Source organism: Aptenodytes forsteri, unplaced genomic scaffold, assembly GCF_000699145.1.
Source record: "Aptenodytes forsteri isolate BGI_AS27 unplaced genomic scaffold, ASM69914v1 Scaffold195, whole genome shotgun sequence".
In the NCBI taxonomy this organism is placed as follows: Eukaryota; Metazoa; Chordata; class Aves; order Sphenisciformes; family Spheniscidae; genus Aptenodytes; species Aptenodytes forsteri.
The window spans coordinates 43,834-66,212 of record NW_008795317.1 but is presented as its reverse complement, the minus strand read 5'-3'; the positions used below and the strand labels follow the sequence as shown (position 1 = coordinate 66,212).

Genomic DNA, 22,379 nt, shown 5'->3' with positions numbered 1-22,379 from the left:
AATGCATCCACTCACGAGGCTATACCATCTGCTATGAGGCAACACTTACAGGGTATGACTGGCTAGCTCTTTTGGGCCATAAATATTATGCGCACAGAACCTGGAGGAAGATTATAATATATGTGATACCTACAAGCTGGAAAAATACTTAAAACAATATTTTTGAGCTATCTGTGAACGCCAGTGCATGGATTTGATTCAAACTATTCTATAGCTGTGAAATCACAAGGCTTCAATGGAGCTCTGCAGAGCTTACTTGAATGCACGCATTCAATGTGAGCTCATGCATTGAAAGCCACTTACTAGATTCCCCACTAATCACTTACGACTGCTACTTATTTGCCCACAGTATCTGAAAAGTACACCATGACTGGTGAATAGCTTCATAAGTAATGAAAAAACACACCCAAACTCTAAACAGAGCTAGTTTAATAGACACTTTTTGACTACATTTCATACAATAGATCCTTGGAGGCCATTAGTATCAGGCTGTAATTAATGCTTCTCTCTTTTCCCTAGAAATTTGACCTGTTCCAGAACAGAAGGGTCACAGTGATGGCTAAAAACATGACCGTCTCCCCTCCTCCTGATAACATGGAAATATCATGGTGACGTAGCCAAAATCCAAATTCAGGGTTTTATACGCACTTAATTTTTTAGACCAGAATCAGTATTGCCTAAAAAAGGACTAATAAACTCTCAACAATTCTTCCATGTGGCAGCATCCAGCCGCATTACAGTGATTTAAGCTATGTTTACTGTCTTCCACTGGTTTTGTATTCCAGATCTGTGAGTGACACAAGTCGATCAAATGAAACAAGTTTATCTGAACGGGCTTTCTCTGATGAAGATTTGAGATCTTCCGGTTGGGCATCTCGGATTACCATTTGCTACTCTCCGGTTCCTCTCCTATGAGTTAGATTGCTTCAGATATCACTGGGTTGGAAGAATTTTTATAGCATTACAAAAGGATGAGGACTAAGTAAAGCTAGATGGGTAGGGATAACTGGTAGTTAAAACAACACTGGGTGGGAGGAAAAATTCATGTTACATATTCATCAATTTACGGTACCAACAGCAGAATGTCCACCTTGTGCATGACACAAGTTTTTGAAAAACATATGTTCTTCCTGGTGTCATCTTACCTTGTTCTAACCCCAGTTCTTTATAAAAATTCTGAATCTCACGTGGGATTCCTCCTACGTAGACAGGAGAGTTTACTTTCAGCTGCTGAATACCGGGTTCGAGTGTCTGCTCTCTCAGTTCATTCATACTCGCTGAAACTATGGAGCCCTCCTTGTTCACTGTGACTTTGTTCCACTTGCCATCACAATAAGACAGTCCTAACCAGACATCCACTTGTGTAAAGACAATGCCAGTTTTTAAAAAGATGTTTAATATTCCACTTTTCAGTTCAATCTATATATTTTAAAACAGAAAAAAGATTTCGAAAGAGACATCACATACACAGCAACAACAGACACAGTTATTTTAAAAAAATAATCAAGGGAGTCAATGAACAAGATCAATGAACAAGACGTTTTTATCTTCAGGATAGCAGAAATTACAATAATAATTCAGAATGTTGGAAAATATATTCTGATTTTTTGACTGACTTTGGCACTAATGTAACTAAGTAAAAAGAAAAGACAATGAACCAGGACTGTTTTGCTTTTTTTGAGAATGAGAAAACAGTATTTTATCTATCAATTCATTTTTTAGAAGAATGTAACGAGATAATAAGGAAATGAAATGTCAGACCTGATTAAGGTGAACTCAATTTCAAATTTTTCCAGCATACATTGATTCTGTGTTTCATCCTTATTCTTCTAAATCTTGTAAGAAAGTAATTGTTTTTGCATGTGCTTTTTGAGATTAATGTGCCAATTCGTTAATAGAAATACATTTTACCTAAATTTTCACTGCAGAAGTTTCCAAATGCTTTACTGCAAGACTCTTTATCCTGGCTGAATGGAACACAAGTGGGCTGAGACTGTAAATTGGCAGGTATAGAGCACTAAACACTTAGGTGATGAACTGGTGGTTGAAAAATATGGATACATTCACAAAAAGGCATTACTGTTTCCATGCCAAAATCTTAAGTGAAATAAAAAAGCCAAATTTAATATAAATGCTTATCACCAGTATTGACAAACTGACATATTTAGGTTACTGATAATATTAATATTGCAGTATTGGTAAATGGATTGTGTTTCCTTAACAGAGACCCCAACTGAAGAAAGAACTCAGTACTTGGGATGTCATGGGCAATACAGGTCCTGTCCCAGAGTGCACACTGACTGCTTGCTCATGAGACAGAGGGATTTTGTTTATTTGTTTCTTTGGGACCACAACTTTTCCTATTTCCGTGAGTTCCTAACCCTTCGTAGCTAAGGACTCTACAATAACAAGTGAAAGACAGATCACGGCATCGAGGCTGATGAGCATAGCTTGAAAAAGCAGTCCATTGGACAAGTCACCGTTTTTCTTCACAGATGAGAATTAATACGGAGCACACTGTGCTGGTGTGAAGAAAGCATTTCAGCTGCATGACTACAGTAGTATGCCAGCAAGTCTACCAGACCTGGAAGCTGGAGAAAGGACACGGTGTTTGACATTGGGTCACTACTCAGCACAACCCTCTTCCAATTTACTCATCTTGGCATAGACTTAAAGCAGGCAGAGAATGATGCTTGTGCTTTTTGTGATGACCTGGACTGACATTTAGAATGCCCAAGTGCAGCTAAAGATAGAGGACCACTGTTCGCTTTGAACTGTTCTGCACGGTAAAGATAAAAAAAAGCAAAGTCCTGCATACATCTAGCATTCTCTCTGGTACTGAGCATAGGTTCAGAAAAACAACAGATAAATTGTTTGCTTTGGATAAAATTCTGGGACCACTTTAAAAAAAGAAGCTTGACTGTTAATCTGTCCTTGGAAAATATATTATTACTTTAAACAAAAAATGCATGAAGATCATCTTATTCTTCTGCCAGACATCTTAGTTGCCATCTCTCAACAGAACAAGGGCATTATATCACAGCTCTAAAACTGAGCAGGTTTTCAGTTTAATGCTTAAAAGCATACTTGCTTTTCAGAATTTGGGGTACAAGTATTAAGCATCACTGCAAAATTTTATTAATACTGTTCTGTATGCACACAGTTCTTATTTTGATATATCTGACCATGTAAGGTTGGAATTAGGAAAGCTAAAGCTTAGCCTGAATCTAGAAGAGGACATGAGGGGCAAGACGAGCTTCTACAGGCCCACTGGCAGGTTGTGGCATCTCTCTGAGGTTAATACAGGGACCGATTCTGATTAAAAAATTTATTAATAACCTGGGCAATAGGATGGGGTATACTCTCAGCAAGTTTGCAGTTGTTAGCAAAGGGGACTGCCACTGGTGTTCTAGACATAGAAAGCAGCTTTGAAGAAAAGGACTGAGGGTCAAGATGGATTACAAATTGAACACTGATCAGCAATGTACCCTTGAAATGATGAAGTCCAACATGCACTGGGCTGTATTAGAAATAAGGTAGGCAGTGGGTCCAAGGAGATGATTCTTGCCCTCTATTCATCATGTATAAGACTACATCTGGAATACTGTATCCAGTTGTGGATGCTCCAGTATATGAAAGATATTGGCACACTGGAGTGAATCCAGTGGAGGGGCACCAAGTTGGTCAGGGGTTGGAGTACCTAACGTATGAGTTGAAGCTGAGAGAACAGGGTTTGTTCAGTCTTAAGAGTAAAGCAGGAAGAGAACTTAACTGTTCAACTACCTTACGGGAGGATATAGAGAAGACAGACCCAGACTCTTCTCAGAGGTGCACAGTGAAAGGATGAGAGGCAAAAGACAAATTGTAACAACAGAAATCACAGTTAGATATCCGGATTTTTTTTTTTTTCTATAATGAGGATGGTCAAAGATTGGAACAGGCTGTAGAATTTGAGAAGCTGTGGACTGTCCATCCGTAGAGAGAGATGCACAATACTCAAATATAAGATAAGGTTGCTCCAGGCATTTAACTAAATTGGCCCTGCTTTTAGTGGAGATTTGGAATAAATTTCTTCAAAAGGTCCCTTCAACCTAAATTATTTTGTGCTCCTGTATTTTCCTTCTCTGCAGGGACCAGTCCCTACCTCACTCAATCTGCTTATAAACATATGATTTTGAAGATGAAAGGGATATCCAACCATAGCTCTGAGAATCAAAACTCAGATAGGATAGGGGCTGCATTGGAGACTGAAAGACACTTTGTTAAACCTGCCATCCAAAACAGTCTCAACCAATGTTGAGCTACAAGACTGATTATGTCTTCATCTACTTTGAACTGGGAAGTCATCTGGAGATTCAGGGGTATCAGCAGAGACAAGCAACAGACTTGAAAAAACTTGGCAAATAACAGTCAGCTTGTGAGCCCTTTGAAAGAAAAAATACGTGGTACTGATGTTGATGTTGAACTGGTCTTTCCAGTTCAAAAACAGTAAGGTTAAAGACATGTTCTGGCCTGGTACCAGCCCTGTTCAGACTGGACAGCCAGAGGGCAGAGGCACAAACACAGACTCCTCAATAGCCTCCTCAGAATCAGTCATTCTTTAATGGAAAGGGAATAGGAATCTCTTCCTCACACCAGACAGAGAGAAATCACTGGTGACCAATAGGAGTATCACCTTCACAAGTCCCACGTGACTACCAGTCACTTCTTTGCTAATGAAAAGACTTCGACTTTGAGTCCCTAAAACACTTATTTCACACCCCTCCTTAGCTCCATCACAGGTTAGCACTTTCATCTCAGACACTGGTTATTTTACTTCATGCAGCTACTTAAGTGCAATTCTTTTGAAAAAGTTCCTGCAGGATTTCTTTCTTACTTTTGTAGCTTTGCAGGAGCAAATCGGCTCTTGAATTCAACATCAGCTTCATCGGCTACAATGTCTTGGGAGCTGGTGCCACTGTTGCACACAAGATTGGCTGTACTTAGGCTTTCGCTGCTGTTGAAGTGGTCAGCATCAAAAATCAGTACTGCAAACTCTATCAGCAGTCACAGTACCTTCTTCCAATCGCAGACTCATGAGGAAACACATGCCAGAGTGAGAGCTAGTGATTCGTACTTGTTTATCTGGTCACAGTTTGCTGGATCCAAAGAGAATCAGATTGACCTCTCTAGCTTGAGTTAATTCTCAGGGCACGGAAGTCATGGAAGAAGTGACCTTTACACAGAGCACCTGTCTAGGACATAATTTTGTCTTGGGCAGAAGACAAGACAGAGTCTTTGGCCATTTGGTAGCAGGCCAGCCATGTGTCTAGTTTAGTCATTCCAAAACTATAAAGCTAATAAGAGAGCTGTGACCTAAGCAAAGGGAAGGGTCAGGGAATACCGTCTTACACTGGCACTCAGGATAAGTGGTATAGCTTCTAATCTGTTCTGCAGTGCAAGTGCCTCCTGACCAAAGCTCCTAACAAAGACATCGTAGCTCATGCACAACATGCTACACACCTCATTTTAACTTTCTATTAACCTTTTTTTGTGAGCTCAAGTGTATGGAAAAACCTTCTGTCATCATTATGTATGTGTAGAACACAAAGCTGCAAGGGTTGGAAAAGCACGCGTATACTCATCCTCTCTAAAATTCCTCATCTTAAGGCTATGGAGATGTTGAGGTCAGGAGTAAAGTGAGATTAAAAAAATTTTACTTGACTTAGGACAAATGCTAAGAAAATTATCTAATCACAGTTTTCAGTGCTAAAAATAATATAAATATAAAACTGCCGAAGATCTGGAAGTATGAGTAGAGAAGGGAAGTGTTTTGTCTAACTACTTTGTGCTTTTGGCTGCACTTTCAATTTAGTAAGTCCCCTTTTTCCTTTATAGTCAGAAGGTATTTTCTCATATTTGTTAGTCTTTCGCAGAACTATAGAAAGGAAACAAGGATCACATACCACAAGAATCTCCAGAAGAACCCAAGCCCCATGTTTGTCCCTGTGAATACCGTTTGCGTAAATAGTGCCCCTGTACTCTGAATTGCACACAGACAAGTCTTTTTAGGGTGGGACAGTAGTGTATGTATAGCATCGTACGCTATTAGCTCATGATCCTGGTCATTACTTGAGGGCAAAACTAAAGTAATAACATGTAATTAGCAAGACTTGTTATTGGAACTCATTATAATTTTTGAACTAAGGCTGCTTGAAAAAGAGGAAGCAATCAGGTCTAGCAGAATTCAAAATCCAGGAAAAAATTATCTGATGGAAAAGTCAGTAATATAAAAAGTAAATACAGAGTAAGTTATAGTTGACCTGAAAAGGAGAAAAATATATTTATACGTTTTAGGTCAGAAGTTAGTAGGGCAGAAGTTTAAAAGAAAAGGCACATATATAATGCCACGCAATAAAACAGGCTGTGACATGACAGCCATTAGCAAAACAGCTGAATTATTAAATAAAAAAATAACAAAACAGCTGAATTATAATAAATAAATAAATAAATGAAATTCAATAAAAATGCAGAAAGGGCAGGTTAGGGTATAAAGAGTAACAATACCCTCAAAAATCTCTAAATGTAACTGACTGCTTCTTGGACCAACTAGAAAGATATATTACTTTCAATGTAATACCTACTAGTTGGTGCAAGTAGTAACTATAGTTGACCCACAAAGCAATGGTGACCACAGTCTAATTACATTCAAAATCCTTGGGGGAAGAAAAATATGAAAATCCAGAGACATGTAACTAATAAAAAAATTTGAAAAACTGCAACAAACACATTCAACCTTAAAGGAAATCCTGGAAAAGATGGAAGCATGAGTACTTCTGAGCATGAGAGAGTCTTATTTAACAGACACCAAAAAGAAAGTTCATAGGCATTATCTCATAAATTTGCCTAATACAGGATTTGTGCAGCTTCCTCTACAGTGTCGGGAAAACAGTGACAGGGATGAGATGGGATTAAGCTGGACCACTAATTTCTGCCTATATGACAATCCTTATGTTTCAAATCAAAATGAAGAATTCGTAATGATTATAAAAAATACATCTACCTTAAAGAGAAAGCTTTATTAGGATACTGGAGAATTTCCATCATGAACTTTTTGATTTACAATTTAATTGATTTTGTTCTAGTATGAGAACTGGGAAATTGGGTAACTCTATACTTTCCCAGGAATGAACCAAAAGCTCTTTTCTAATCACTTCTAATCCAGCAAAGAGAATAATTCTGCTTTTCATATATTGATATCTTTCTTATTTATAATATAAATAACACATGTAACTTATTCTGAGCATTTGTTGGAGTCTTTTTGCTCCCCTTACATTTCACTGTGCACAGCATTTCAAAGTAAGTAAAACACAAAAATAACTTCTGGTTTGAAATTTCTTTAAATGCTGGACATATCTTAGTAGACAAAACTCACTGGTCATATCTGAATATACTTATTTGTATTTCTGAACTTACTGCAAGATAATCTGGGCCATATTTATTGTAAACAAACAAAAGCAATCCATTCAGTTGATCTGTTCTAAATTTGAATGAGATCTCAAATTCCGGTCCACCACTGAAAACATCTGAATGCAGTTCCAGGAACCCTTGAAAGAAAGTGAATACATGCATAAGTTTTATCAAATACACACATAAATAGGTTTCAGAAACCAAAAGCAAAAACCTAGGTGCTACTTTCTACTTTGACATGAACTCAGAGGTTTCAAGACTAAGGTTTACAACTTTATCACTCAGCTTTGTAGAGGACAGTTATCCATCATGTACCGCAACAAACCAAACTGGTGCAATGTCCTAAATTCTGCTACCTGGCATTTTTTTGACACATTATAGGCATCTGTGTCTCTTCAAAAGTGAAACTTCACCTTTTACATGCATATCAAATCTGCATACAGTTACAGCAGCAGCACCTGTCTGTGAATGCAATTCCTCTTTCATGCGGTAGTCTTCTGTAAACCCAGAAACCAAATTTTGAACCATTCAAAAATATTCCTATACAGCTAAAACTGCTTTGAAAAGCAGATCACTGCAATACTTTGGATACGATCACCTTTTATATATCTGGAACATACTTGGCTAGTGCAACCGCACAGCAAACTACCTTTGCCAAGAAACTGTGCTCCTTCTGAGAGGACAATGGGGCATCCTTCCCAAAAATGACAGACATTGTTTTGCTCTTCAGCATCCTGCCAGTTCAAAGATTCCCAGTTTTCAAAGGGAGTATGCACTTTTTTCAAAAATATGTCACTGAGACACCCCACAAATCCTTTCCGGACTATCACCTTCATCCCTGCAAAAAAGGAAAATATTTTTTTTAAGCCAATCACCTGCAACTAAACACAGGGATTGATTTATACGTTTTATACATGCTCACCCTATCTTATATGTCCATGTGTGCATTGATAACCAGCCAGCAATCACTTCATAAAGCTGGTCTCCAAGCTAAATCCAGATTTCTGAATGGGTCTAGTCACTAAAGACAGCAGCTACAGCTATGTAGCTGGAGAATATTAAACTTTTTGAGATTTTGCATACAGGTACTTTCAAATCAACAGCGTAAATCTACTCCATGAAGATTCCAAGGAAATTTTTCAGGTTTACCCTCTTTAAAAAAAACAATAATTGTGAAGAAAGGCAGGCATCTGCTGAGTAGGAAGAAACAGTGTTGCAAAAGCTAAGGCAGATGAATACATGTTTAGAAGCTTCATTGGGAAGTTCTTCTTTCCTTCTTTGGATAAAAAAAAAAAAAAGCGATTCATGGCCGCTATCTCTTTCTTTACTGGGGACAAAATTCTAAAGCAGGTTTTACAGACAGTGTTCTCTTGAATGGTATTTATAGTCAATCTCATTTTGATTATTTAGCTGAGGTTTTTGAGGGAGGCATCCTGGATTACTTTATGAACCAAAGTTTTAGAAGAACACATGCACGTATTTCTGGTTTTAGTAAAGCGACACAAAGAAAGATAGAGGAAGTTGTACTCCAGTGTACCTCACATCAAGTCATCAACTAGATTTCACATCCTTATCAGTGGTGGGAACGCAAACTTAATACAAACAATTTGGCTTTCAGGTTAATATGAAAACAACAAAAGCCTAGATATGAATCCACTGAGAACAGCTGATTGTATGCTGGTATTGTATGTAGTCACCTCCTCTCTGTTGTCTGCTGGTAGAATACACTTGGTAAATATACCAAGTTTATATATGAAGACATGTTTATTGATTTTTCTGAAAGCCAGCTACAATCCAGCTCCACATAAATATAGCTGTAGAATACAGATATATTCATACACCACTGAGTTCAATGCAACAATCCCTGAAGGATCCAAACTCACACCAAAAAAGGCCAGCATTTTGTATCCCTGCATCCAGGTGGGATGCATAACCCCGTGCTTAAGCTAATAAAAACAATTTGTATGTGTACTTTGGAAAAGAATTTGGGAATCTAGAATGTAAAACATACATATCCATAAGTTTCACATGCATACCAGTTAGTTCTGTGTATAAAATTCATTAAAATGTACACAGACCTCATACACTGCTTTACTGATGATGAAATCAGCCATATAGATATTTCAATCTATCCTGAAACATAAAATTCGAGAAACTGTACAGACTTATTTTTTATTAAAACAATTATGTAAATAATTATGCAAATTAAGTACTGTCCTCCTGTTTCTGACACAATGTCAATACAGCCCACAGTACCGCAAAGGCAGTTAACTCGGTGCCACTTACAGGATTTGTCGTATTATACAGACCACAATCATACTCACCTACATCCTTTCTTACAATAGTATAACCCTGTGGAAGTCCTCCAACAAAAACTCCCGTGTTCTCTCCAATAATGGTGCTGCCACTAGTTGCTAAGGAAGAACCTGAACAAAATAGGTCATTACTCGTGTTCAATAATTTCCACAGATTTTTTACTCAATAACAGAACATTGACATTTGAGAAAAGAGGCTAATGTAACACAATATCCTAATACTTGCCCATACATATCCTGGAAATATTCATAACTCTATTTTACAAAAGAATATTAACACAATCATAGAGTCACAAGCACAAAAAGACAAACTCCTCACACAGTATTAAATTACCAAAGATTCACAGTGGACAGATACCTCAGAATCACAGACAAAACAGTAGTGATTTTGTCAGAAAACTGAGTGAATTTTTTTGCTGTATGGATGAAGACAGGCAGTGGAAAAGTAAGCGAGTGAGCTTGCTTATATTACCCTGAGTAATACCAAAATAATGGCTTTAAACTAAAGGGGGGTAGATTTAGACTAGATATAAGGACGAAATTTTTTACGCTGAGGGTGGTGAAACACTGGCACAGGTTGCCCAGAGAAAAAAAAAGCGATTCATGGCCGCTATCTCTTTCTTTACTGGGGACAAAATTCTAAAGCAGGTTTTACAGACAGTGTTCTCTTGAATGGTATTTATAGTCAATCTCATTTTGATTATTTAGCTGAGGTTTTTGAGGGAGGCATCCTGGATTACTTTATGAACCAAAGTTTTAGAAGAACACATGCACGTATTTCTGGTTTTAGTAAAGCGACACAAAGAAAGATAGAGGAAGTTGTACTCCAGTGTACCTCACATCAAGTCATCAACTAGATTTCACATCCTTATCAGTGGTGGGAACGCAAACTTAATACAAACAATTTGGCTTTCAGGTTAATATGAAAACAACAAAAGCCTAGATATGAATCCACTGAGAACAGCTGATTGTATGCTGGTATTGTATGTAGTCACCTCCTCTCTGTTGTCTGCTGGTAGAATACACTTGGTAAATATACCAAGTTTATATATGAAGACATGTTTATTGATTTTTCTGAAAGCCAGCTACAATCCAGCTCCACATAAATATAGCTGTAGAATACAGATATATTCATACACCACTGAGTTCAATGCAACAATCCCTGAAGGATCCAAACTCACACCAAAAAAGGCCAGCATTTTGTATCCCTGCATCCAGGTGGGATGCATAACCCCGTGCTTAAGCTAATAAAAACAATTTGTATGTGTACTTTGGAAAAGAATTTGGGAATCTAGAATGTAAAACATACATATCCATAAGTTTCACATGCATACCAGTTAGTTCTGTGTATAAAATTCATTAAAATGTACACAGACCTCATACACTGCTTTACTGATGATGAAATCAGCCATATAGATATTTCAATCTATCCTGAAACATAAAATTCGAGAAACTGTACAGACTTATTTTTTATTAAAACAATTATGTAAATAATTATGCAAATTAAGTACTGTCCTCCTGTTTCTGACACAATGTCAATACAGCCCACAGTACCGCAAAGGCAGTTAACTCGGTGCCACTTACAGGATTTGTCGTATTATACAGACCACAATCATACTCACCTACATCCTTTCTTACAATAGTATAACCCTGTGGAAGTCCTCCAACAAAAACTCCCGTGTTCTCTCCAATAATGGTGCTGCCACTAGTTGCTAAGGAAGAACCTGAACAAAATAGGTCATTACTCGTGTTCAATAATTTCCACAGATTTTCAACTCAATAACAGAACATTGACATTTGAGAAAAGAGGCTAATGTAACACAATATCCTAATACTTGCCCATACATATCCTGGAAATATTCATAACTCTATTTTACAAAAGAATATTAACACAATCATAGAGTCACAAGCACAAAAAGACAAACTCCTCACACAGTATTAAATTACCAAAGATTCACAGTGGACAGATACCTCAGAATCACAGACAAAACAGTAGTGATTTTGTCAGAAAACTGAGTGAATTTTTTTGCTGTATGGATGAAGACAGGCAGTGGAAAAGTAAGCGAGTGAGCTTGCTTATATTACCCTGAGTAATACCAAAATAATGGCTTTAAACTAAAGGGGGGTAGATTTAGACTAGATATAAGGACGAAATTTTTTACGCTGAGGGTGGTGAAACACTGGCACAGGTTGCCCAGAGAGGTGGTGGATGCCCCATCCCTGGAAACATTCAAGGTCAGGTGGCTCTGGGCTCTGAGCAACCTGATCTGGTTGAAGATGTCCCTGCCCGGGGGTTGGACTAGATGACCTTTAGAGGTCCCTTCCAACTCAAACTATTCTATGCTTCTAATAAAGCAAAATGGAACTGGATTGATTACCTGTGTACTGCCCATCCACTGTGATGTTTCCCAGTGCTTGAATTCTTGTAGCAATTATTTGGTGCCAACTGTTATCGTTGTACTCTTTTCCACCATCATTAGTTGGAGTGACTGCTACCGCAGATCCCTTTTTATTAACAGAAGAATCTGATTTAGAATATTATGAAGGCAAGATTCAGAATTATACCTTACTCTTTATACCACTCTGTGGTATAAAACATCTAAAAATAAAGACAAAAGTCCTCTGTTTAACTTCTTTCAGAATACTGAATGATGTTTAGGACTGATTTCCCCACTAAATTAACCTTCTCAAATAATAAATGAGGGATCAAGGATCCAGTTCAGTTTCTATTAAAAATAGAAAACCCTGTGTAGTTCCCCTGACAAAGACGAGGATGAGGCACAAATTACTGAGGGTCATGTCACTTGGATTTTTTTATTTTTTATTTATTTTTTTAATGAAGTCTCTATTTAACTACTTCATGGATTGCTGTGGCTGTAAAGTTTGATGGCCATGATTCAATGTGCCATCCACAGAAAGGAACTGCGTATCAGGATTGCTGACTGCAGCGCCTGTCTACAGGAAGGGACCCAAACAATAGATGTATTTATAGGACAGCATGAAGATGCGTGTTCTGTCCCTGTTGACCTGGTATCAAAAGGACTTGAATTTTTTGGTGAGAGAGTATATTTATGAAGGAAAAGGTCATACCAAGAGATTCTGGGGAAAAAAAAAACAGAAGGTAGTTATTGAGGATGTTTTTACCGTACAAGGGGTGCTTGTAAAAATGTTTTTAAATTTAACTAGAATTTTTACCTTGTTTTATTAAAACAAAAAATATAATTATATGAGGGAGTGAATTTAGAGACATCCATGACAAAATGCAGAGATATCTTTTCTGAATTGCTGAATAAGAGGAATACAACAGATGCTGTTGCCAAGCCGAATTTCGAGACTGTAAACAACCAAACAAAATACCCCACAAAATCATACAATGATGCAATAAAATTCATGTGTTTCAAGAATTTTCCTGAGATTTATATCCAAATAGTCTTCTAACTCCCCAATAATTCCTATAATATTGCCTCAGGACCTTATACTGTACTTGAACCATGTGGGAACTCAAAGTTATTCTGCTGAATTCACAAAATAGAATTGTCCTATGTAGCAGGCAACTACTAAATGGAAAACATTTCTTTGCATAGGCACTACATAATATTAAAGAATCATGACCTCTGCAGTTACTTTATGGCTTAAGACAAGCTTCAAAAAAACAATTTCCAAAAAATAGGCAAAAGAAAAATAAAAGGTTCCTTATAATTTGGGGGTCTAGCTTGTTACTTTGCAGTAGCAAACCAGACAGTTCCGAATTTTGGTTTTTCCAGATCTTCTAGTGGTGGCTCAAGAACCTTAGAGTTACGCATATGAAGAAAACCTGTTGATAAAAACAACCACCTATTGTGATTAATACTAAAAAGGTCTTGTTAAAATTCAGTACTCTGCCTTTAGTGATGTGCATCTATTAGAAATTCCTTGTCAGCATACAGATTTATAAACACAGTATACATTTTACAGTACATTTTGAATTGGGGACTGTCACTGTGTATCCTATGTATGAAAAGATATAGGATGTGTACATACGTACACAGTTACGGAAAAAATAATTTCCCATGAATATTTACAGCACATTTCCTACTCCATTCAGCCAACATCTCGGTAGCGAGGCAGTTTGTACAGCAGCCCTCTGTCCCATGATAACAATACAAAGCTATATATCCTTACATACTAATGTGCACTTTTTCATATACTATTTTTTATTGTCTTCTCTCCTATTTCAACATTTTAATATTTTACAAACACACATTTCATTATCGTAGTTTAATAATTAAAACCAGAACTGGTGTCATGCCCAATTAATGTGCCCTGGTAGCATGCCCATTAGTTTTTCCATTAGTGAATTCAACAATACTAATGGGATTACTAGCATGGGATGCTAATTGGGCGTGACATAAGAAACTGGCTTACTTCTTAGCATACCCTTGCTAATGATGAAATTAATGAGCATTTTATTAAATGCTGTCTCATCAAAGTGTACTTAGTTAGCGTTAAAATTGTTACAAACGATGCTGCATTCTAAAGATCAGGTGCCTGAATAAGTGGTTCTTCATATTATGTTTGGCAACAGTCTAGAGCATTAACAGTTTTATACATCAGAAACCACATTTATTTGTAACCAATTCAATCTGGGACCACACAACCATATGTGCTAACCTGTGCTTAATTTCAGGAGAAAAAAAAGAAAAAAAAAAAAGACGGTGTTCAGGATTCAGCATGCACTGCATTGGAGGCCTTTGTACAACATTTTATCCAGAATCACTCGAGTGACTCTGTGATGGCATTCAAATAGCCTGTTGTGAAATGGCTTGTTATGCATTTTGGAAATTACTCATAGGGAACCAAATCTGGATTAGTTTGCTGAGCCACACAATAAGTTTTAATTTTTAGTAGCTTTCAGTAACAACTAAGTAAATATGAATCTCTGCGGCTCTTCATGATGATGATTACACTCATGAAAATATGTAGAAACATCACAAATATTGATCCTCAAAGATACTGTCTAGGTGCCAAAGTCTGAATGCAACTACACTTCTCCCAGTCAAGTTCTTCCAACACCCAAACTCCTATGACTGAGAAGGTGGACAAGTACTGAAGTTTTGCCAGTGCCAAGCAGCAAGGTATAGTCGGGGTTCATAGCTAGGTATTCTCCATCTCCCTTTTTTTGGGAGTAACAGCTCACCTTCAGACTGTGCCTACTACTTCGGCCTCTGCACAAACCACAGGCAACAAAAAAAAAAGTATCGAGTGTTCCGCCTTTTTTCTGTAAAGTTTAGTAAATGGATCATCTTCTAAAATGGAACAGCTGGATCCAATTCCCTCCATATTGTGAGAAGAATCCCGATACTCTATCCTCAGAAGACTGTCCTAATCACTAAGGAAAATGGTGCTCCAGATTGGCCTTAAATTTCCACTGTTAGTGATTTCACTTTGTATAAAATATTCAGTGCTTCCCTGGGAAAAAGATAGAACAAATGACCTGTAGCCACTGAAATATAACTATAAATTTAGCTAGAGTTGATTGTGTAGTTCAGGGGAGGATTTAAAGGCATTATGATGAAAAGAAACTCCACAGACAGCTGAAGGTTTGCAGACACAATGAGTTTGAAGGAAGGTCTATGGAACGATTTGATTATGCAGACAAGACTGAGGAAGACATCTGCTAGTAAAAAGACTCATGCTTTCTGGACCATGAGTAGAAACCTGCAAAGAATGACAATAAAACAATAAGGAAGGAAAAACGAGCAGCTAGACAACACAAAAGGGAGACAAAAGAGATCGTCAGACAACAGCTAGATGAATGGTGGTATACGTAAAATTGAGAGAAGTATGAATAGACAGGAAGAAAAGGATTTGAAATTAACACTAAGGGAAGGGAGAAGTTAGGCTGCTGAAGATTCCCCACTAAGAAGACTTGGCAGGACTATCCCCAGAACAGATACAACAAAGAGAAAATGCACTGCTGATCATGAGCAAAGATACGTACCAGAAACCTGAAAGGAACTAAGGGTAAAAATAATTAACCTGCGACAGGACACAGCTGGAAGGGAGCACAGAGTATTACACCATACTGCTATAGAAAAAAAGCAGCAGAGGCACAACTGTCATCAAAAAGAATTTTTGCAGCTTTTAAGAGAAGAGCACAGAGGCAGGGCCATAAATGCTTATCGTATATGCCACGACCATAATTAGAGAAAACAATGCATATAACCTGGTTAAGAAACCACATTATGTCAATAAGAAGTAATTAAAGCATTTGCACACTAATGCAAATTGTGATGCACAATTGAAGGATTAAGAATTGCTGCTAAAGAACATGATACCTGACGTTATAGGATAGGAATAGCAAATAATGGCAAAAAGAAAAAAGAAAGAAACTATGTAGAAAACATAGAAACAAAGGTAAAGATAGTAAGGTAGCACAGCATATTAAGGATACAGAAGACTGAAAAATTTTTATAACTGAATTATCACAGGTAAAAGTTTTAGAAAAAGATACTAAAAGAATTGTATTGGTGTAGGCCACGGTACCCTACTTCTGAATCGGAGAAGGCACAGGAATCTCTTCCATGTTTATTAATGAGAAATTAGAAAACATTAGCTTTCAAGAAATATCTATAGCAAATCAAATGTTAAGACCTACACTATTCCTGAATGCTTTGAATAAAAGATTGGGATTTTTTTTCTACAAACAGTCACTGAACCAGCAATATAGGCTATTTTAGACTTTGTAAGAGGAGGGAACAATATGGAAGTGATGGTCATAAAAATCAGCACGGGACAGAGTTGTCCCAAGCTGATTCAAATGAAACAAAAGATAAACAGAGATATATTCATAAACAAGTAATTTGTTAAAATTCAAGATAGTAACTCTTGAAAATATTGCTGAACTGAGAAGCTCTAGGGACTGAATATGGACAAGACCTGCATTTTTTACAGTTAAAAGATGGGGAAAAAAGGGATAAAAAGAAAAGCCCCAAACCAGTCACTCTTCCACCTGTCCCCTTTCCTCCCCATTCCCTAAATACTGTGAATCCAAACAAATACAACATCTAGGGAATGAGTCCAACCTAGCTGACATAAAGCTACTTCAGAAGGTGCAAATCTGCAAGGAGGGCTAGGAATACTATTTGAAGCACTAAAATACTAGTTGAAAGATATCCACTCCCATTAAAACAAACAACCAAAAAAAAAAGAATCAAACTATTACACCTAGAAGGATCATGCAAAGGAAATAAAAATTCCTTTTCAGTTAAGTGAAGGTAGCAGTGTAAAACAGGTAAAACAGAACTAGAACCTATTAAAATGTGGATGAGAGCAACATTAACAACAATGTTAAGCATGGTCCCAAAAATTGAAGTACACACTGATTCAGTTTGCAGCAAGGAAAAGAAGATATAGCCTGTGTATATATGCAGTGAAAATAATGGAAATGTGTATCTTGGGGACAGAAAGAGATTTAATGGTTTCTAGCACGGGGATCGCATACATGCTAGCCTCTGTGTAGCACCATGCCTCCTCTACAGATTCTCCAGAGCTGAGGAGGAGCTTCACTGCTGCACAACACCCCTGCACGTTCATGGAGCACCAGTGCATGGTGCCTGGACCATGGCAGAGCTCAGGAAGCAAAGGTTAACAGTGGATCGTCAAATCTCTAAATCCCCACCATTTCATACCATTAAGCGTTTCTGCTCAACCCCCCCGGAGCAGTAGACACAATCACATAATTAGACACTGAGGCGTGACGGAAGACAGGGCTGATATAGCGACCAGGCCTTCCAGCAACACGGAGGCAGCGGTAACCTTATGAAAAGGACGCATGTATATGGATACATACGATACCACATTCTGCCGGTATCATTAGAAAACCCGATAATTACTTACAGTTTCTTCTATACTTATGAAATATAAGTGAGTCCGTAATGCTTTTTTATTCCACGAGGAGATCCAATTTTGGGGTGCAGACAAAACAGAAAACACCCAAACAGAAATGCAAGGAATGTGGCCTTATTTTTAATTTTGTGGAATTTATTTGATAATATTTCCCTCATTATTTATGTCTTTGCTGTAGTCATTATTACTAGAAGTGAGAGACTACTTTCATCACGTTGATGGCAACACGCTGATTTCAGTAGGAAAAGACAAAGTCTCAAGACGGGAGGCTTAAAAATAATTGACTAAAAATAGACAACCTTTATTTGCTAATTCAAAAACTAGTTCTGCCCACCTTTGACATCTTGGTACTTTAAGCTGTAGTGGTGTTTGGTGGTACTGACAAAAAACCCCAACCCATAAAAATGCAAAAATGAAGTCGTGAATTGTGGCAAACACAAAAAAAGAGCAAAGCTTTTGTGTTTCTCTCCCCAAAATGTCCAGTTACCTAAGGGTTCTAAAGAGCCAGATAACTTGTATCAATTAAATAATAATAATTAAAAAAGGATAAGTATGTAAAGAAGTACTGAAAGAAATAACATACATTATTTTCATAGGATCCTGTCTTTTATTGTACCTGTGGATCAAAAAGAAAGTAAGGACGCCCACTCCTCAGTTGAAGTGCAATGTATTCCTCTTGATTCCCAGGTGATGCAGAGAAAAAAATCAAACCATCAGGTTCCCGGGTTCTAAATTTCACTTTAATACCTGGTTAGAAAAAGCAAGCAGATGGTTAATGCCAGAAATGGTTCTTATGCATTCTAACAGTGTAATTACAAAAAAAAAGTTGTTTTAAAAACAGCAGTAAAATAGCAAACCAAAATCATGGAAGTTTTGTTCACCTAAAACCCCTGCCAGTCATTGCAGGAGAAATTTTACTAATCCAGACTGAACCAGCCTTTGAGAGAAATGTCTGTGATTTCAGAGCCCTTACTCATCTGTAAAAAAAGACATGCAATTGTGACTTATGCTGTTCAGTAACTTCTTTCTTAAAAAAATGTAACTCATATTGGCATATACTATTCTAATAGTTGATGTTTTACGTGTAGATTTTCACTTGTCCCTTAACATTTCTATTCATAAAGTAGGAATGAGGTTCCTGCATGGAAGGATTTCTATGAAGAATAGTGCGGGTTTGGTTCCAAAAGACAGATATAGATATACAGATACATATATTTAATAAAGACAGATATCTAAGTGCACAAAGAACACCTGAAAAAGAACAAGTGTTAACAAAAATTGGACATATCTCAAGGAATAATTGATGAACTCGGCTTAATTAAGAACTTTCCAGATCATTATCGATAGTCCTCCATTTGGCTTCTGATAAAATATTGTCTCAGCACATGAAATGTCATTCAAATCACATACAAAAAAAAAAAAAAACAACTGCTTTTTTACATTACTTTTTACCACAAATAAAATATCAAAACAATGAACTAATTAAACAGCTTGTAAATATTAGAATATTGTTGTCCATGGTATAAAACTTACTCAGTAACTGTCTAAGGACACATTAATGAAACAATTCATAAATTATGTATCCAGTTTTGAGAAGTGTAATTATGAATAAACAAGTTTTGGATAACCACCAATCTTCTATGACTATAACACCTTTCTTTTAAGCTATCTCCTGGAACATCATCTTACAGAAACAAATAAGAAAATTACAAAACCATATGCCCAATTTGGCCCAACTTTTCTGACGTGCAAATCCAGATATCGCAGGTTGAGTCTATGGCGGAGCCATGCCTTTACTGTACTAATTTTTTTGCAAAGGGACACGAAAAGGCAGCCATAGCAACATCTACCTATATTATACACTTCCGTGACAATTCTGTGTAAAATTCTTTTTACAGAACAGGATAATTTATTGGGTTTTACCCAACTTCATCAAACTATTCAGCCTTTTCATACTGTCCTGGTTTTGGCTGGGATAGAGTTAATTTTCTTCCTAGTAGCCGGCATAGTGCTGTGTTTTGGATTTGGCATGAGAACGATGTGATAACACACTGATGTTTCAGTTGTTGCTAAGCAGTGTTTATACTAAGTCAAGGACTTTTCAGCTTCCCATGCCCTGCCACCGAGGAGGTGCACAAGAAGCTGCCTTTTCATACTGTCCTGGTTTTGGCTGGGATAGAGTTAATTTTCTTCCTAGTAGCCGGCATAGTGCTGTGTTTTGGATTTGGCATGAGAACGATGTGATAACACACTGATGTTTCAGTTGTTGCTAAGCAGTGTTTATACTAAGTCAAGGACTTTTCAGCTTCCCATGCCCTGCCACCGAGGAGGTGCACAAGAAGCTTGAGGGGGCACAGCCAGGACAGCTGACCCAAACTGGCCAGAGGATATTCCATACCATGTGACGTCATGCCCAGTATATAAGCTGGGGGGAGTTGGCCAGGGGGCAACAATCACTGCTCGGGGACTGGCTGGGCATTGGTAGGCAGGTGGTGAGCAATTTCATCATGCATCACTTGCTCTGTATATTCTTCTATTATTATTATTATTACTATTACTACCTTATTTTATTTCAGTTATTAAACGTTCTTATCTCAACCCATGAGTTTTCTCACTATCTTATGTCAGGCAGAAAACAATAAGTGACAATTTTTTTTCTTGTAGACAGCATCCATATTTAAAAAGATTAAAGAATTATAATTCTGATACACATTCACACTAGACCATGCTTGTGAATTACCTATACCCATAAGAAATATCCTTTGACCCCATTTCCTAATAACATAAATGTTTTCATGCACATCACATGATGCACTCACAGATATGAAACATATTCTCTAGGCAATGAAAATCAGTCACGCTATTAAAATACCTACAAAAAGCAGTTGTACACAAGTAACGCCCAGAAAGTAAAAAACTCAATAAATAGTGTCCATACACTTAAGGAAAAGCATAGCTTTGCCTGGCTCAGAAATAACCACTATTGCTGTACTTTGAGGTTCCAGATATTTCCAGCTGCAGTATCTGCTGGAGAGGGTGAGACTGATGGCCTCTAATCCCAGCACTGGAGAGCACAGTTAATTTAACAAGCTGCCAGTATTTTTATCAAGCTGCCAAAAGACATTTCTGAAGACCAGAGGATCCCTCCTCACACCTAATTCAGAAGGACAAACACAAACAAAATAATTGAGTTTCTGCAAAAGCACCATTATTTTATAATGTTGTGTTAGAAAATATAAATTAAATAGTTCATAACAGTAACATTGCAGTAATTCTAAAAGTTTCCAAATGCTATGCGGGAGCTTTCTTTCTTCTTTGGATATTGAAGAGGTTTACAAACTTTAATTCCTGCTCCCTAGCTTCATATAACGTATTGATGAGTCAGGAACCATCGTTTTCAGTAATAGCCCATACAGCAAATTCTTCTAAATTCATTTATCACCTATTACATAATTCAGAAAAGGACTCTGCCCCTTTAAGTTGAGGTATCTTTGGAGTTTCTCATGAGATAAGGAAGTTCGTATAAGCCAGCTCTAAAAAAGTACTTTCATACTTCAATAGTAATATTTTCTTGTATTTGTAGAAGTGAGTACAACGGGGAAACCAAATATTAAGTAAACTTTTGCCCCATCGATAATATTTTCACTGGAAATTTCACTTGTGAAATTAATATTTTTCACAGGAACATACTAATTAAAAAAAAAACCTGAAAAGATTCTCAAGTCCAGGTTGGACCTCATGGTCAAAACAAAACATAGCCAGGAATCCCATTCAGACTTGTAACAGCTAGGTGTATGTCATTTTTTTGCCTTATTGACACTGAGTACTGAGAATGGATCTTACTTAACCTGAACACAGAAACCTTTCCTTTGAAAATCTGAAAAGTTTCACAGAACTTAAAAAGCACATTTCTGGGGTAAAAAACAACAGGAAAGTCTACTACAAATCAAACATTAATGTATGTCATTCAAATAAAATCTTTAATTCCATTTCAGATTATAGCTGCAATTGGAGAAGCTGTCAGAATTCCTTTAATTATAAATAAAGAAATTTCTTCAATTTCTGTAATTGAATTTCTTTAATTATAATGGCATTGTACAAAACATAATACAAGTGTTGTATACAGTGAACATAAAAGACAAAAAGAAGAACACAGTAATAAAAGGACAAGTAGCATAAATTACTAATATTATTATTAATGTTTTAAAGTATCCCAAAGTGTGTTAGGGCAGACTCTACCCTTTTATAAGGATCTGCAGAGCTTCAGCTTATGCTGTAGTGGATTGTGATTGGATTTTTATCCTGGCTTCATAGCTGGCACATCCAGGTTAGTAGAGGAATGAGGATGTGAGTGGCCAATGTGGGCATTTTAAAGGCATTAAACTGAGCAGCAGTATCAGCACACTACCCTGCGAGGGCACACCGTTTTGAGAGTTCCTTTTAGTAACGGGCTGATATCAAAACGAAAAAGATATACTATTACAGTAATGTCAGATGAGTCAGAACACAGCTTTTTGTGGGTGCATATACATGAAATATACATGCATATACAGAAAATGCGTATGAAACAATGTTTATATCCCCTCCTTGCCTCCCTCATGTAAGGTTTGCAAGTCTGAACTTCAGCAACACTTCAGATTCAGACTCAGATTCATATCTGGATTCAGATTCTTCCGCCGCAATTCAACATAGCTTGCAAGATCTGCACAAAAGTATTTAACAGGCAAG

At 37.2% G+C, this 22,379-nt stretch overlaps 1 protein-coding gene across 1 annotated transcript in view; it reads right to left on the bottom strand.

Annotated features, from left to right (window-relative positions):
* The window catches only part of LOC103899194 (usherin), a gene marked incomplete at its 5' end in the record, with an annotated part of 310,634 nt that overhangs the window by 244,620 nt on the left and 43,635 nt on the right, over window positions 1-22,379 (bottom strand). The window contains 6 exons of the mRNA XM_019472152.1: window positions 1,146-1,419; window positions 7,456-7,586; window positions 8,099-8,287; window positions 11,387-11,488; window positions 12,143-12,269; window positions 18,268-18,398. Coding sequence (XP_019327697.1) covers window positions 1,146-1,419; window positions 7,456-7,586; window positions 8,099-8,287; window positions 11,387-11,488; window positions 12,143-12,269; window positions 18,268-18,398 — 954 coding nt within the window. The remainder of the gene's footprint in view (window positions 1-1,145; window positions 1,420-7,455; window positions 7,587-8,098; window positions 8,288-11,386; window positions 11,489-12,142; window positions 12,270-18,267; window positions 18,399-22,379) is intronic.